This window comes from Xiphophorus hellerii, chromosome 23 (assembly GCF_003331165.1).
Source record: "Xiphophorus hellerii strain 12219 chromosome 23, Xiphophorus_hellerii-4.1, whole genome shotgun sequence".
Classification (NCBI taxonomy): Eukaryota; Metazoa; Chordata; class Actinopteri; order Cyprinodontiformes; family Poeciliidae; genus Xiphophorus; species Xiphophorus hellerii.
The window spans coordinates 17769176-17786414 of record NC_045694.1 but is presented as its reverse complement, the minus strand read 5'-3'; the positions used below and the strand labels follow the sequence as shown (position 1 = coordinate 17786414).

The 17239-nt window shown below is 39.2% G+C and overlaps 2 protein-coding genes across 2 annotated transcripts; both read left to right on the top strand.

The window, feature by feature from the left end:
* The first annotated feature begins 156 nt into the window (after window positions 1-156).
* Window positions 157-6201, top strand: prpf19 (pre-mRNA processing factor 19). Its single transcript, XM_032554622.1, has 16 exons — window positions 157-342; window positions 526-675; window positions 1291-1367; window positions 1636-1777; window positions 1937-2010; window positions 2114-2179; window positions 2268-2309; window positions 2421-2495; window positions 2592-2667; window positions 2779-2888; window positions 2991-3146; window positions 3224-3293; window positions 3369-3542; window positions 4054-4136; window positions 5300-5405; window positions 5494-6201. Exons 1-16 carry the CDS (start codon window positions 324-326, stop codon window positions 5589-5591), a joined length of 1518 nt encoding a protein of 505 aa, XP_032410513.1. The 5' UTR covers window positions 157-323; the 3' UTR covers window positions 5592-6201.
* A 1213-nt stretch (window positions 6202-7414) lies between these two features.
* LOC116714772 (V-type proton ATPase 116 kDa subunit a-like) lies at window positions 7415-16382 on the top strand. The gene is given in 23 exon segments (XM_032555513.1): window positions 7415-7597; window positions 8634-8752; window positions 9073-9151; window positions 10064-10212; window positions 10296-10391; window positions 10500-10561; window positions 11076-11202; window positions 11300-11382; window positions 11491-11584; window positions 11758-11970; window positions 12072-12222; window positions 12330-12361; window positions 12363-12470; window positions 12982-13139; window positions 13255-13267; window positions 13269-13346; window positions 13435-13553; window positions 13678-13891; window positions 14804-14917; window positions 15004-15090; window positions 15180-15300; window positions 15422-15593; window positions 15736-16382. Coding segments are annotated over 22 exon segments (2481 nt in total). The 5' UTR covers window positions 7415-7597; window positions 8634-8635; the 3' UTR covers window positions 15830-16382.
* The last annotated feature ends 857 nt before the right edge of the window (window positions 16383-17239 follow it).

Here is a 17239-nt window from a genome sequence, read left to right as displayed (position 1 = left end):
TAATATAGTACAATATTTCACACTTTAACTAAATTCTGGTTATATTCTGGTTTATGTGAATTCACTCTAAAAGTGTAGTAACAATTACATTTATCTGACGGTAGAGGGCAGTGCAGAAGCAGAGGTTTGAGTTTTGACGTATGAGGAAAACAGCGTAGAAGACTTAACATCAGTTCCTTTTATAGCGGCAATGAAAGGACAGCGTGCCACTTACGATTTTAGCAAAACATAACTTAGGCATACATTACCGAATTAAAGCTATCAGGTTCGCAGCAAGCATATTTCACTATTAAGGAGGAGAGTATCAGCGCTGTGTTGAGAAGATGTCTCTGGTTTGTGCAAGTAAGTAAAACTGTATCAGTTCGTGAGACGGATTCAGAATGTTAGCTTATGCTAGTAGCTAATGTGGCTAACGTTAGCCGCCATGCAGACCGCCTTCTCCCTCAGAGAGTTTTCTCAGACGCGTTTTATGCCTTATTGTTGCTGTAGTTTGGGTCAGAATAAGTGAATACACTTTCCCCCCAGTCTGCAACGAGGTACCGGAGCACCCGTGCATCTCCCCGGTGTCCAATCATGTGTTCGAGCGAAGGCTAATCGAGAAGTACATCGCTGAGAATGGGACGGACCCGATGAACGGACAGCCGCTGTCCGAGGAGCAGCTGGTGGACATCAAAGGTACGAAACGGAGCCATAGTTTGGGTTTGGAGGGTTCCGATAGTCTCATAACAAATGTAATGTTGAAGTATTTTACACGAAAAAGCACGTTGAATTAATTTTCAATTATATGGAAATACATAATCAAATCAATCCTATTCATCCAATCCAGGTACCACGATGAATCTAAATACCGCATAAAGTTTATTTTTTTAAATAGTTAAATTAAAACAGCCAAACTTGTATGTTGATTCTTTACACATAGGAATGCATTACTATGATTTATAATTAATGGAAACCTACTGACCTGTCTGAGGCTGCGTTTGCATCAGTGAGATGTGCTGAGGTGTTACGGTAGGCTTTAGTTAATGTGCAAAGTTGCTTCTGGTGTCTCATCTTTCTCCTGACAACAGCACATAGACTATCAACGCTGTTCAGGTCAGGCCAATTTACTTGCCAGTTAAGCATTGTGGCGCCATATTGCCAAGGTCTTATTTTTCATTGTCTGTCTTCTGTTTACAAATCCAAAGTAAACAAATTCTTCATAACTAATGATGATCGAATGACGTTAAATGTCTAAAATTGTTTATAAGCAAATATGTAAAATGAAAACTGTGATTTGTTTGTTTGTTTCAGTGACCCATCCAATCAGACCAAAGGCTCCATCAGCTACAAGCATCCCTGCCATTCTCAAGTCACTTCAAGATGAGTGGGTGAGTCCTGCAGTCAGAAAATCTACCTATACTTACTTATGTTTCAGATATTGCTTTTCATCACCAATAATTATTTTGCATCTATAAAGTTTTAAACGTAACAGGAAATGCAAGCAATTTAATACATGCCCTTCGTAAACAGTACATGTTACTTGAGTTATTTTTGAAAGTCATGTTAGCATTTCCTGTTTATCAGCAGCTTTTACTAACTGGTATTTTCAGAACCAACGTAAAAGCTGACTCGATCCTGCCTTGTGTTGTGTTGTAGGATGCTGTGATGCTGCATAGCTTCACTCTGCGGCAGCAGCTGCAGACGACTCGTCAGGAACTCTCACATGCCCTGTATCAGCACGACGCAGCCTGCAGAGTCATCGCTCGACTCAACAAAGAGGTCACTGCTGCAAGAGAAGGTCTGCTTATAGTTGGCAGCAGGGTTGTTTTTTTTTGTTTGTTTGTTTGTTTTTACCAGCTTTGTATTTTGTGACAATATGTGTTTGATAAATGTGATAAACTTCTTGTTTTGCTTATGAAGGTTCTCTTGTAAACTTTTTTTCTTTTCTAATTTACAGCTCTTGCTACCCTTAAACCGCAAGCTGGACTGGTGGCTCCTCAGGCTGTGCCGGCCTCCCAGCCAGCTGCTGCTGTGAGTAGCTTGGAGTTTACTAGTAAAGGGTCTTAATAATAGTCCCTCATCTTCATGATTTTTTTTTTTTTCAATGAGGTTGAATTATTCCTTCCATTTTTAGGGTGGCGGTGGAGAGCCAATGGAGATCAGCGAACAGGTGGGAATGACCCCAGAGATCATCCAGAAGGTAAGATCTTTCTCACTTCAGTTCAGAGTTCAGTTTACAGTTACAGTTTTTAATTTTTCTGATGTTTTAATCTTGTTTTCATTCACAGCTTCAAGACAAAGCTACTATTCTCACCACAGAGAGAAAGAAGGTATTTTTGCTTCTTCTTATGTAGTATTTTCTTCTCCAGTGGAGGTGCAGTCAGCGCTCCATATTGTGTAAGCTCTATACTTTATCTTTCTATTTAATTCTATTTCACTAGAGAGGAAAAACAGTCCCAGAAGAGCTGGTCAGAGCTGAAGACCTCAGCAAGTATCGCCAAGTGGCCTCGCATGCTGTAAGTGTGGATTTGGTCTCGTCATGAAGCTTGACGTCCCTCTCTGGATAATTTAGTGTCTTTGACGGCCACAATCTCCTTCTGGTTCTACTGCAGGGCCTTCACAGCGCCAGCGTTCCTGGTATCCTGTCCCTGGATGTGTGTCCTTCGGACACCAACAAAGTGCTCACTGGTACGCTGAAAGCATCTGTGGTTGTTTTGCTTGCTTTATTATTTAACCAGTAATTTTAGGACACATTTTTAATTCCCTGAAGACTCTGACGTAAACCTGTTTTGTTTCCAGGTGGCGCTGATAAGAATGTGGTTGTGTTCGACAAGAACGAAGAGCAGATTGTGGCAACTCTGAAAGGTCATGCCAAAAAGGTCACCTCGGTCATTTACCATCCATCCCAGGTGACTTTCTTCTTTATGAGTTTATGACTTTTATTTAAAAGAATAGTTGGATGTTTAGAGATGTCTGATGAGAATTTTATTCAAACCTATTTTCCTCTCCAGTCCGTGGTCTTCTCTGCCTCTCCTGACGCCACCATCCGTGTGTGGTCCGTTACCGGCGGCAACTGCATTCAGGTGGTGCGAGCCCACGAAGCTGGAGTCACCGGACTGTCTCTGCATGCTACAGGAGACTACCTGCTCAGCTCCTCTGAGGATCAGGTGGGTTTTGCTGGATGAACAGACCTCAAAGTTCTACTGCTTCACTATATTGACCTGGTTGTGTTTTTTCATTTCAGTACTGGGCCTTTTCTGACATCCAAACTGGTCGAGTCCTCACCAAAGTCACTGATGAGAGTGCTGGCTGTGGTATGTGTCTCTGTGGATGGTTGTATGTGTCAAGTCTCCAGGTGGGCACTGATTATTCTGCTCTTGGTTCCACAGCTCTCACCTGTGCCCAGTTCCACCCTGATGGTCTCATTTTTGGCACCGGTACGGCCGACTCCCAGATCAAGATTTGGGATCTGAAGGAGCGCACCAACGTGGCCAACTTCCCGGGCCACTCTGGACCCGTGACCTCCATCGCTTTCTCTGAGAACGGATACTACCTGGCCACAGGTTAAACTTTGCACTTTATTGATCTTATTCTTTTTTTTGTTTTTGACTCTGCATTAGAACTGGAAAGTTTCAGACACATTTCTAGATATCAGGACATACTTCACACAACACAATGCCTTGGATGCAGCATCTTTAGTCTAATAGCTTAGCAGTGAACAGTTGAAGGCTGTCTGCATGACATTTGATATTTAGTTTAAAAAGATTAAATGCAGAAATCAAAATATAAACAATCTAGCTGTAAGTGTATATGCTTTTGATAAATCTTATTTAAAGTAACATAACTATGCCATGTCCACCCTATCAAGTATTTGGCTAAAATCTTGCTGAGTGTGTACTTTGTGATTCCTTTTTATGTAAAGATTACCTACGTCTTTTTTAGGAAAAACACACAAGTTACACAGTGAATGTTTACTCCCATACATTGTAACAAAGTACCTATATATCTTTGAATGCTCTCTGAGTTTTTGCACTTTTTATTTGAAAAATATTTTTTTTCTTTTCTTTTATTCAGGTGCCCAGGATAGCTCTGTGAAACTGTGGGATCTGAGGAAACTGAAGAACTTTAAGACTATATCTCTGGACAACAACTATGAGGTAAAAATGGCTAATATTTCTCTTTTCTTAAACATGTCAGTGTTGAGAAATTGCTGTGTTTGACGTGAGGTATTTCTAGACTTTGTCTGGAGCAGTATTCATTTCTCATCCACAAAGTATGATATTTTGGTTGCTTACAGAAGTACTCATCCTTCATCATTGTGACTTGGAAGAAAAATTGTGTAGGTTTTCTAAATTAGAAATGAAGTCTTTAAGGTTGTTATTATCAGTTTTCACTAATAACCTTGAAACTAACCTAATTACAAACATTTGTAATAAGTTAGACCTGACTATGTTTTAGTCCCAATAAAATATAGCTGCTTTGTGAAAAGATTAGCAAGGCTGTTGGTTTGCAACAAGTCAGTAACGCTGTATAAATCAATTCCCCACATGGTGGTGGGGATGATGCAGAGAAAGGGAAGCTGGTATAAGAAGAGAACCATTTTTGAGGCTGTTAAAAAGCTTGAAACTGGAGCAGAGGTTCTCTTGGTACCCTGAACACACAGTCAGTGCTGCAGTGGAAACTCTTCTTTCTAATGTAATGTGACCAAATGAGGAGAAACTTTCTTTCTGTGACAGCGCCTTCTAAAAGGTGCCGTCACAGAAAGAGAGATGGTTTAAACCTGATTCTAAGCAAGTCGAGAGAGTAGAACATATTAAAAGCAAAAGGAGCCGTAATTAAACATTAAACATTATCTGTGTTTTTTGCATGACTGTTTATTATTGGATGCATTTACTGTTAGAGGTGATGCATTGTGAATGTTTTTTCTTGTTTAGTTACTTTTCAGTAAAAAACGTGAAATATTTCAACACTTCATAAGTACACGGCGTGAAATGTAGTGCTGTCAGTGAAATCTCTAAATTGGGCACTGAGGCCTTTTAAAGTGTCCTTGCCAGAAGCATTTTAATCAGTTAAGAGACTGAGTGAACTGCTTCCAGTTCTGAAACGATCCAGCTGTTTTCCACTAGGCATGTTTTTATTTTAAGCTCCACACACTCTGCCTTTAGCTCAGTGTTTACAATAAAAGTACTAGGAAAACCTCTGTCCTCTCAGCTGCCGGTAACCAAGTGAAAACGCACTTCGGAGCTGCGGGCACTTGACTTTTTGCAGTTTTCTTTTCTGGACTTTTTTTCAAACTGATTAGTTTTCGTTTCTCTTTCAGGTGAAGTCTCTGGTCTTTGATCAGAGCGGGACCTACCTGGCTGTAGGCGGGTCTGACATCCGTGTCTACATCTGCAAGCAGTGGTCTGAGGTGCTCAACTTCACAGGTGAGGAGACGAAATGCCAATCATCTGTTGTTTTTGACAGTAAATCTATATATTCAAATGGCCATAAATGTTTCTGCTTACCTTTCAGACCATACTGGTTTGGTGACTGGAGTTTCCTTCGGAGAAAATGCCAAGTTCCTGACATCTGCAGGAATGGACAGAAGTCTCCGATTTTACAGCTTGTAGAAAGAAAAGAAATTCATGATGAACAGGGGATAGGACAGTTGAGAGAGATGTAACTGAGTAACATTTCCAAGCACAGTCATTTAAAAAAAAAAAAGTCAATGTTAACTATACTTCTGATGTTGTGTTTGTCTTCATATCCAGGAAAGCAAGCACATAGAAATACAACAGTGTGAGCATAACATAACTTGTTTGTTGGTTTTTGAGAACAATGGCGAACAGGAAATTTCTGTCCTATTTGCCAATTGGTTTTATTGATTTTATTATTTCTTATTTTTGTTTTTAGGGAGGTTTTAATTTGATTGTGAAACAGTTCAGTGTGCTCTTTACACAACTATATCTGGTGATGATCAGCTTTGCTTTTTAACGTAGACCAGCTTCATTACTGTATCTGTAGGGAAAGATCAAATTAAATCTGTAGTGATCCTACAGTAAAACAACACCAACAGATGTAGAAGATTTATTTGTTTTTAGCCTTCCACCTTGTTTGATTCGTCATTAATTTTTTGTTCCATTTTTAACGTTTTTTTCAGTTGTACATTTGCCATTACCTACTGTTGTACCTGATACACTTCTGCCTTTGATGATAAAATAAAATATCTTTTTCAAGTTATGTTGTCTACATTTAATTTTTTTTACATAAATCAGTGACTTTATTACTTGCAAGTGTACTTTTTCAAATTGGGGCAAGTTGGTTTGGATAAGATTTTTTTTTCTCCTGCTAATCATTTGAAAATATATTTTGAAATTAATCTGATATTTTTGTCTTGCTGATCTGAAACAAATTGTGACAAAAAGACAAAACAAGAAATCTATAAGAGGGGAGAAACTGTTCACGCCTTTCAAGTTTATATGTACACCACAGCTAAAAGTGCTTTACAAGAAAAACAGAATGGCATCCAAATAACTTCAATGAATGTTTAAAAATAATACTTATAAAAAACTTTTTGAATTTAAGCAGCAATATTTACATTTTTACTAATATTTTCAGTCTTGATTTTTGCAAGGAGCTATAAAGTTTTGCACATATCAGGTATAAGTTATTTCCAGAGGTGAGAAAGAGAAAGATGGCCTCCTGTTGTTTCATTCTGGTCCTGAGATCACTGAGATTAGATATGATGACCTGAGGGGTCTACATGGTTATTCATACCAACCTGTGTTATTAATTGCGAACCAAATCCCCCCACCCGCAAAAGTGTAATATGAATTGTTCTTGCAGTTCTGAATATCTACACTTTAAAAATAAGTAAATTAAAATGAGATTAAAGGGAAAAAAAAACAAAAGCTCATTACATGAAAAATAAAAGTGACATTGATGAATGTCTTTTTAGTTAATTAAATGAGAGGAGTTACTTTCATGTTGCTAAAATTGTGTTTTTTATTGTCCGGAATAAACTCAAAATTATTATTAAATAATTGACCAAGTCAAATTAAACGATTTAGAAGGGCCTGCAAAAAGGGGCATCATCTTCTCTTCTTAGGTGACCCATATATTTAAAAATATATTCCATGAATCGAGCTTTTGAAAATAACAGGTTTTAAGCAGGTCACTGGGTATTAGAGCCCATATTCCTGTATTAAAAATGTTATTGGTCTAAAATTATCTGATCTTAAGTGTATTTTCAGTACCTGTTAGTTGGAAAAACATGTCAGTATGAAATTAATTTAAATAATGTTTTTCCCTTAAATGAATTATTTAAATAATATTCTACATAAAAGTACAGGATGAAGTAAGGTGTTGGCGCCATTACAACAGGACAGGTTATATCACTGCGGCAGAAAACGTCGCCTCCTACTGGTGAAACTAGGGAAGGTCAGGAAAGTCCTGGGTCACGTGAGTCCTGGGGTAACGTGACTCTCATGAACGGGAAATGGGAGCCAAGAGAACATAACTCACCTCGGAACCTAGAAACACGTCTCCAATTAGTCCAGGTTTGTCCATCGGTACCGTCCAGGACTTTCACAGAGAGTGTCCACGGGAGACACAGAGTGGTCCAGGCGAAAGACAGGTGAGACAGCTCTGATTTAGCTTTGTTTACTGCTAACCGGGAGCTACTTTTCCCACCTTCACTGGTGTTTTTATCATATTTAAAATCAACGTACTGTAGATTTTTATTCCCATTTTTCTCGGTACGTTAAGAATGCGGTAAGTTTATTAATATGAAGCTTTTGTTTCATTGCTTTTGCTTCTCTGGAACTGAACTGTGGTGAAAACGAAACTCAAAACTGTTATTTGTGAAAGAAAATGTGGAGAGAAAAAAAAAACTATCGACAAGGTCTTTATCCCCAGAAAAAGTTTATTTTAAGATTAATTTACTTTTTTTTTTTTTGTCATGCACCCTTAATAAATTTATTGGCTTTCACACAGAGTTGTTTGTTAAATTGATTTCTGTCAGATGATTTCTGTTACCGACCTTAGTCGAGCAGAACAAACCAGACCCTTCAAAAATCCATATAAAAATATAAAATATAATTAAAGAGACCAAATATCTCTTGGTAAAAAATATATATGTTTCTCAAACATCTCTAATCCAGTTGAGATAGAATAATATATTATATATATATATATATATATATATATACACTGCTCAAAAAAAATAAAGGGAACACTTAAACAGGTGTTTAACACTTAAAGTGTTCCCTTTATTTTTTTGAGCAGTATATATACAGTATATTCATCAAGTACATGATTGTTTGTTTTGTTTTGTTTTTTCATTTTTGGAGAATAAATAAATAGAGGAATTACAGACATCGTATTATTGCCATACATTTGCAAAAATGGAAATTCCACCTGATGATCACCACAGCAGAACCTGCTACTTCCCGTTTGTTAGCGTCCACCCATAAATTGCTGCTTTGTCAGTTGATCTTTTAGTGCCCCAACCAAAGCAACATCCTCTTTTTGCACTTTCGTTTTGACAAATCAATGCCTTTCTGTCCTTTGCTAAATAAGAAGTATTTATATTTTTTGCCCAAACTACAGTGTTTGGTTTTGTGTTGCGATTTGAAAGTGGAAGTGTTATTGGTTTTCTCTCTGTTTTGCAGTTATGGGGTCCCTGTTTCGAAGTGAGGAGGTGTGCCTGGTGCAGCTCTTCCTCCAGTCCGACTCGGCTTATAACTGTGTGAGCGAACTGGGAGAGCTGGGATTGGTGGAGTTTAGAGATGTAAGTCAATTACAGTGATCATTTGTACTTTTGCGTCAACGTGATATAGGATCTGAGTTTAATTTTTTTTAAATCTGCAAGTTGCTGATTCATTTTATCTTTATTTTCATGATATTGTCTTCTATTAAAACAATTGACTAATATCACTGTTAAAATAATTTTCTTCCTTTCAATTACTCTAAGTTGAATGGTTTGCTAGACACACCAACATTTTCCTTCCTTCTTTTGTAATAAGGAAGGAAAATGGTTATTTGTGAATACAAATTTGTGAACACAAATAACCCCTCTTGCCATCTTCCTCTTTTTTTGTATCTTTCTAGTTAAATCCTAACGTGAATGCCTTCCAGAGGAAGTTTGTCAGTGAGGTCAGGCGATGTGAAGAGCTCGAGAAGACGTTTTGTAAGAACCGACTCATTTCCCCCCCCGTCTACAAAACCCTAAACAATTACAGGCACACCGTGATAGAGATGCGTCAGAACTCTTAAAATAGATTCATATATTACAACGGGAACATAATCTCACTGAAAAATAGCCTGAGGACAGTCACTGAGTGAGGTTGGAAAAATGCCATGTTAGAAAATAAGTAATATTTTTTGAAACCCCGGTTACTATTAAATAATTGCAACTTAAGCATTTTTAAAAAGTTGAGTTATTCATTTCTGACTTTCTGTAGTGAAATATATATTATAATTCCTCTCTCCACCATTCTTCAAAAGACACAATAGGTAAACGCAATAACCTGCCTGTCAAATAAAGCTACGAGAAAGTACAACTGACCTGTAGATACACATACAAACAGTCAGAGTAATAATCAATACTTTTAAAACAACTGGAACTGTGAGATTGCCGGATGAGGACCTAAGTCTATCTTGCCACCACTCATAGTGAACAGGAAGTAGAAATCTACTGGAACTTTAACTGTAAATGTGTTCTTTGGTCAGGTTAAAATTGAGCTTTGCTTTTCTGTAACAAAATGTCAGAATCTGGTTCTCTTCCAAAGGCTCAGGCATGTGCAAGAAATCATGAAATCTTTGAAGTATGGTGACTTTTTAAATAAAACCATGTTGGGCTCGAGTAGTGAAGTACAAAAAACTGATCACAGGGTCCTTCAGCAGGATAATGATCCCACATCAGTTGCATATTGGCCATGCTAAGGCAGAAATAGTTCACCTACCACAAGACCAATGTTTCTCAGTGGCTGTCTCGGCCCTCAGATATGAATCCTGAAAAGATGTAGTGTGACTCTTATGTTTTGGGAGTTGTATATTTGAATCTATTTCCATCATTTTATGTTTCGACATTGTCCCTCAGCCTTTCTGGAGCAGGAGATCAATCGCTCCCTGAAACCGCCCCTGCAGCGCCCCCTGGCCCCTCCGAGCCCGGTGCCCTCGGCCCCTCAGCCGCGTGAACTCATCACCATAGAGGAGGAAAGTGAGAGGCTGGCGAGAGAGCTCAGAGAGGTAAAAAAACAACAACACGACTGCGAGTTGGTGCTGACGAGCTTCTGTTGTTGATGGGGCGTGGCCTGTTTGTTTGCCTCCAGGTGTCCAGGAACAGAGACAGCCTCCGGGCTCAGCTCACGCAGCTCTGCCAGTACAAAGGAGTCCTGACCCAAACGCACTCGCTCACAGCCACGCAGGTCTTTACACACGTGATATCTAGACATTGCTATTAAGAGTTTCTTCAAAATGATGGAGCAAAAGGTAAAAAAAAAAAAATAAATAAAATTTCCACCTTCCTTTAACAGGGACCACCACCTGTGTTGGAAAGCCACGGCCTGTTTGATCACCGCCAAGATGTCCGCCTTAGGTAGATCTCTGCATTTTCTTCTTCTTCTTCTTCTTTTAGCGATGCACAGATCAATCAGCCAGACTTCAAGTTCGGCCAATTTTTCCATTTATTTTATCTGATCTTTGATCTGCAAGTCAACACCTGAAAAATCTTACGTTTTTTTTTTTTTCCTACTTCATAAATGCAATAAAACTAAGAACTCTGTCCATTTCCAGGCAATAAATCAATCATTCAACAGCAGGCTTTGGATTTAAATAAAAAATCAGAAATGGATTACAGAAACATTTGAGGTAGGATAGGGATAGTTTTGTAGTTTCTTAATATAACGTTGGATTGAAAGCTGCTGCTCTGGCAAAGAACACACAGGATGTTTTCTTCTGCTTTATGTGTTGTTCTTTTTAAAAAAATGAATCGGCAAGCTTAAAGAAATTTGGATATTAACGTCAACCAAGAAAACCTTGATTGGTTCCTCTCTAGTTTTTCCTCAAAGATTTAGATTTTTTTTTAAATCCCATCTTCCTCTCTGCCTCAGCTTTGTTGCAGGAGTGGTCCATCCTTGGAAGGTCCCCTCGTTTGAACGGTTGCTATGGCGGGCATGTCGCGGTTACATTATTGTGGATTTTAGAGAAATGGATGACCGACTTCAGCACCCAGACACGGTAAGAGCTTGGAGACAGGATCTCTAATTTAGTTTCATTTAAATGTAACATGTTTCTGTTTTCCCACTGGATCTGTTTTCTGCCTCTCGGTCTTCAGGGGGAAATGGTGCAGTGGACCGTTTTCCTGATCTCGTTTTGGGGAGATCAGATCGGACAGAAAGTGAAGAAGATTTGTGATTGGTGGGGAAACCTGTGCATCTATCAGATTATTTATTTAATTTCTAGTTAAAGTATTCTCTCATTTCTGATCAGGCTGATTTTTTATTTATTTATTTTTACGTCGAGCAGCTTCCACACGCAGACATTTGTATACCCAGAGAGTACAACTGAGAGAGAAGAAATTCTGGAAGGCCTTCAAGGTCGGATTGAAGACATCAAATCAGTGCGTGCCTTTTTTTTTTTTTGTTTCAGCATCAATACCAGCATTTCCTCTTTTTGGAAACCCCAAAAGTACCAAATGTGTTTAGACTGTGTGGTAATGTTCCTTTTTTTATGTCTTCTCTGGTCAGTCTGTTGCTAAACTCCCTGTTTTCACTTCCTCGTCGCGTTTTTCAGGTGTTGTCTCAGACCGAAGCCTTTCTGCAGCAGCTGCTGCAGCGAGCCGTGGCTCTCCTGCCTCAGTGGAAGGTCCGGGTCCAGAAGTGCAAGGCCATCCAGCTGGTGCTGAACCTCTGCAGCCCCTCCGTGACTGATAAGTGCCTGATCGCCGAGGCCTGGTGTCCCACCGCCAAGCTGCCGGAGCTGCAGAGCGCCCTCAGAGAAGGAGGGGTGAGATGGACGCAGCAGCAAATCAGAGACATGCAATGCTGCTGGAGATTAGATTTAGTAAAATAAAATAACTGATGCGCTGCTTTTTCTTCCATTTTCAGAGGAAGAGTGGCAGCGGCGTGGACTCCTTCTACAACCGCCTGCCCTGCTCCACCCCTCCTCCCACTCTGTTCCCCCTCAACTCCTTCACAGCTGGTTTCCAGAGCATTGTTGACGCTTACGGAGTGGCCAGTTACCGGGAGGTCAATCCAGGTTTGTCTCTGTCATTTTATCCATCAGATGACTCTGTTAAAGCAGAGATCAAAAGCAACCAATTTGTTCAACCGTTTTCTTTTGTTCCCCTCTCCGTGCCTCTGCAGCGGTGTACACCATAATCACGTTCCCCTTCCTGTTTCGCTGTGATGTTTGGGGATGTGGGTCATGGATTACTCATGTCTTTGGCTGCCCTCTGGATGGTCCTTGAGGAGAAAGACCCCAAACTCAAAAACAACAGCAATGAGGTACACTTCATTCTTTAGATTAGCTCTCCTTCGTCTCTGGTAAAACGTATGCATTTAGAGCATAATTCAACTCTTAATTCAGCAATTACATTTTTTTAATTGATCTTCGTAGAGTCATAGTTGGAAAACAAGATATGAATGTATGTTAACCAAGTCTGTTTCTGCTTTAATAGGTTCTTAAACAGTTTTAGATTTTATCTAAAAATCAGATTAAATGATTTAGTTGTTTTTCTTTTCATGGAAACTAGAACAATAAATTAAAAATCATTGCTAAGCTATAGTTATTGAATTCAATATTTCAAAGAGACGCTTTTTTCTGAGTTCATCTCTAGTTAAAGCTTATATCCTGTCTGTGTTTTATTCATATTTCCTAATGAATTGGAAATTAGCCAAGTGACACATACATCCAATGAAACATTGCTCTTCTGAAAGTGGTTTTAATTAGTTTAAGACATTTGGAGTGGGGCATTCCAAGGTTTTGGCTGCAAGTGAAACGTGTTTCTGTTTCCAGATCTGGAGGATGATGTTTGGAGGACGTTATCTGATTCTGTTGATGGGCCTCTTCTCCATCTACACGGGAGCCATTTACAACGAGTGTTTCAGCCGAGGCATGAAAACTTTCAACTCGGGGTGGCACGTCGGCCCAATGTTTGACAAGAACATCTGGAAGTGAGGACAAGCCATTAAATTTCTCAACAATGTATAAATATTGTTTAATCACCCAGTTTTTCTTTGTTTTATCTCTAACCCACTGTAATTCTTACATTTATGTTATCTGCTTCAGCCCGTCGGTGCTGCAGGGGAAACCAGTTCTTGTCCATGGATCCTAATGTGACCGGGGTTTTCACCAGCCCATATCCCTTTGGGATCGACCCGGTACAGCCGTCAGATCCTTAATCATTTCTTTTTAATTAAATACCGAATTGAAGCCAATCTTATTTTGCCTTTTGGTTATTGTTGTCAGATCTGGGGCCTGGCTAATAACAAGCTAACCTTCCTAAACTCATACAAGATGAAGATGTCCGTCATCATCGGCGTCATTCACATGACATTTGGAGTCTGCTTGTCGTTCTTCAACTACTGGTTAGTGATCTGGGTTCTTTCTCTGTTGTTCTAAAAAATCTGTCTCCTCCTCTCACATCTGTCTGGCCCGGTTTCTGTTTCCTGCAGAGTTAATTTTCACTTTCGTCTTGGTGTTTCTCTTCAGGCACTTTGGCAAGATCAGCAGCATCTTCTTTGTGCTGATCCCAGAGCTGTTCTTCATGCTGTGCCTCTTCGGGTACCTTATCTTCATGGTGGTCTTTAAATGGATCGTCTACACACCTGCTCAGTCCAGAATCGCTCCCAGCATACTGATCCACTTCATAGACATGTTCCTGTTCACAGACAACCCAGAGAACCCCCAGTTGTACACGGGTCAGGTGTGTGCTCCAACACAACAGCCACATATGTAATGGAGGCCAATGTTTTCATAGACATGCACTCAGGAAGATGCTGAATTTATTTGTTTTCCTGTTCAATATAAATGTTCTGCTTATGCTCTATAAAGTGACAATATTACATATGTTTTTTTTTTTAAATATACATGTGGAGTTTTGATATTTACTCTGCTTTCCAAAAACTATTTGCATCACTTTACAACCACAAACTACAATGTATTGAGGCTTTATGTGACAGAATAACACAACAAGGTACATCGTTTTGAAAATGAAGCAAAATAATATATGTTTTTCAACATTTTTTACCATTAGATTCGGTGGATTCATATCCCGCTGGCTGGAGTCAATATGTTGTAGAACCATTGTGCATCTAGCCTGTGTCTTCACCACGCTTGAACATTTAATTTTATTTTTTCATAGAATGTCTTGGATGTTTATCATTGTCATTCCACTTTGTGCATTTCTTTGTTTTGTTTAATTGCTTAAAATCCAAAAGAGTCATTGCAGTGTGAGGTTGTAATGTGATGAAATTATTTTAAAATTTGGATTATTTTGCTGAAAATGTACAAAATTGTTTGTTTCAATGCACAGAGTAACTATAATGTACTTCATGCTTGTTTCACTTATGTGCTTGAGGTTAGTTTTTTTCTGTAAATGTGATCCTGTTAGTCAGATTATTGTCAGAGATCAGATTCCAAGTTTATTGCAAGCACATGAATCCAATTATATATTCATCCATAATAGCAAACAGTGCTGCAGTTGTTGCTCAGTTTATTAGAGAGAACATGTTTACTACTTTTCCAAGGTATTTGTATAAACTAATATGAGCAGATTTCTTGCACTGGCTGCTGTGTTGTTGTTGTTGTTGAACATGTTTTTGTTCTCCCTGTGCAGCCTGTAGTTCAGAAGGTCCTGGTGGTGCTGGCCCTGTGTTCAGTCCCTGTCCTCCTGCTGGGGAAACCACTGTGTGAATATGTCGCATTCAAATCCAGACGGCGGCGACACATCGTAAGTCTTAAGGGTTCAGCAAGCTTTATCTATCGTAAGACTGTGAAGTGCATCGTTTGCTAGATTTAGACTCTTTGTGATATCAGGACGAGGAAAGACAGCCATTGGTGGCCGACGAAGGCTCGGTCAACACTCGGCAGGGGGAGGTGGAGGGCGGACCGGCTGACGAGGAGGTAACTGTGATTGAATTTGTGAAGCAGATTCAATTTTCTTTGCTGCACTCATGCTTCTAATTTGACGATCCAAACCGTGTCGCCTGCAGGAGTTTGATGCTGCAGATGTGTTTATGCATCAGGCCATCCACACCATCGAGTACTGCTTGGGCTGCATCTCCAACACGGCCTCCTACCTACGGCTCTGGGCCCTTAGCTTGGCTCATGCACGTTAGTAGCTAACACACACATGACTTCCTCTTTGGAGTCAAACCTGCCCAGTCTGGTATTCATCTGTTTTTCCAACCAGTCGTGGCTCTGTGACTGTGAGTCACTGGTGTTGTCTCCACAGAACTGTCAGAGGTGCTGTGGCACATGGTCTTACATCTGGCGCTGACGTGGAAGGGCTACGTCGGATCTGCTCTGCTTTTTGTGATTTTCGCCGCCTTCGCCGTGTTGACCGTCTCCATCCTCCTGGTCATGGAGGGTCTCTCGGCTTTCCTGCACGCGCTCCGTCTGCACTGGTAAGGATGTGAGGAAGGAAGAGAAAAATGTTTCGCTGAATTTATTTTTCACAGATTGTTCTGGTGATGATTTGCCAGTGAAATCAGAGCCATGTGTGGCGCGGCTTCGTTCTTTTTAATCCTTACATCGTCTCTTTTGCAGGGTGGAGTTTCAGAATAAGTTCTACAGCGGGACGGGCTATAAACTCAGTCCATTCTCTTTCAACGCTCTGATCCATGCTTCAGCTGCTATATGATGAGCCAAAAGTATCAGCCAAATCAGTTCAATTAACTGAAGTATAAGTGAATCTGAATGGTGTTTTTTTGCCTGTATGCCATGAAATGGTTAAATTAATTTGCACAATAATCATGATGAATAATGCTGACTGTTATTTTTACATCAATAGAAAAAAAAATGTGTCCACTTGATTATGACATTATTGTATGAAAATATTCTTTCGGATGCCCTTTGTAATATTTTAAACGGTGTTACACAATGCCCTCTAATTGAATTAATTACAAACATGAATTATGAAAAGGGAAAGCACATCTGCAAATGAGTCTGTTTTGCTGTTTAAGGGAATCTGACACTGATGACTTGATGAATGTTTCAGTCTGAATGATATTCATAAACCAAAGACTCCTTCCCTCATGATCATGTCCCAACATGTTTAGTGCCTTAGTGGAGCTGTTTATGTAGGCGTTATGTTTAGATCACCGCTGCTGTTGTCACGCCACTACAAAACATGTTCAGTTGACATTTTGTCTTTTTTTTTTTTTGCCGTTTAACTGTATACATTTAAATAAATTGGAAATTAAATAAAGTTTGCTTTTTGATTACTTTAAGTGGGGGGTTTTTCCCAACCTGTGGACTTGCTGTTAATCTGCACTTTCTGTTGTAAAATGTTGGTTTTATAAAGTGATCAAAAATGTGGGAAGTGCACAAGTCTGGTTACTGTAACCATTAAAACAAACAAGTCGGCATTGAAAATCACATTGTTCCTAAATGAAATGCACTGCAAACATTTAAAGCTATTTCTTAAAGTTTTCATTGAAGTTGACAAAGTTAAAGGTTAAATCTTAGCAAATTATTAGCAGTTATCCATGTTGCCTTTCCTGTTATTTCTTAAACACTTTAAATTTCACTTTTTTTTACTCATGTATATAAACATATTCCCACCCCCTGGACTTTTCTTAAGTTTATATTTTGATTTTATGTAATAGTCCATCACAAAATAGCACATAACTGGAAGTTAGAAAAAAAATATACAACATTGAAAAATTATTTTACAAGTACAAATCCTAAAAAAAGAAGAAAAGCTTGGTGTGCATTTGTATTCAACACCATTTGGACCAATAGCCCTAAGCAAAATGCAAACAGGTGCCTTCAGATTTTGTTGCCATTCAAGCAGCAAATCTTTTGCGGTATCCTACTACCAGCATTGCACAAATGGATAAACATTTCGCCCATGTCCTTGACAAAGTACACTTAATCAGATTGAATTGAGAGTATCTACAACCATGATGCCCTCACCACCATGTTTCAGGATAGGGATGGTGTTCAGGGTGACAGCATTTTGCATCCAAATAAATAAATTTGGTGTTAATCTAACCAAAAGGACTTCCTTATTGTCTGAAGATACATTTTAAGAAAGAGTAAATTGATT

Coding starts and splice junctions, on each gene's coding strand:
- prpf19 (XM_032554622.1), top strand. Junction 3,543..4,053: donor CGGATACTACCTGGCCACAG/GTTAAACTTTGC, acceptor TCTTTTATTCAG/GTGCCCAGGATAGCTCTGTG. Junction 5,406..5,493: donor TGAGGTGCTCAACTTCACAG/GTGAGGAGACGA, acceptor CTTACCTTTCAG/ACCATACTGGTTTGGTGACT.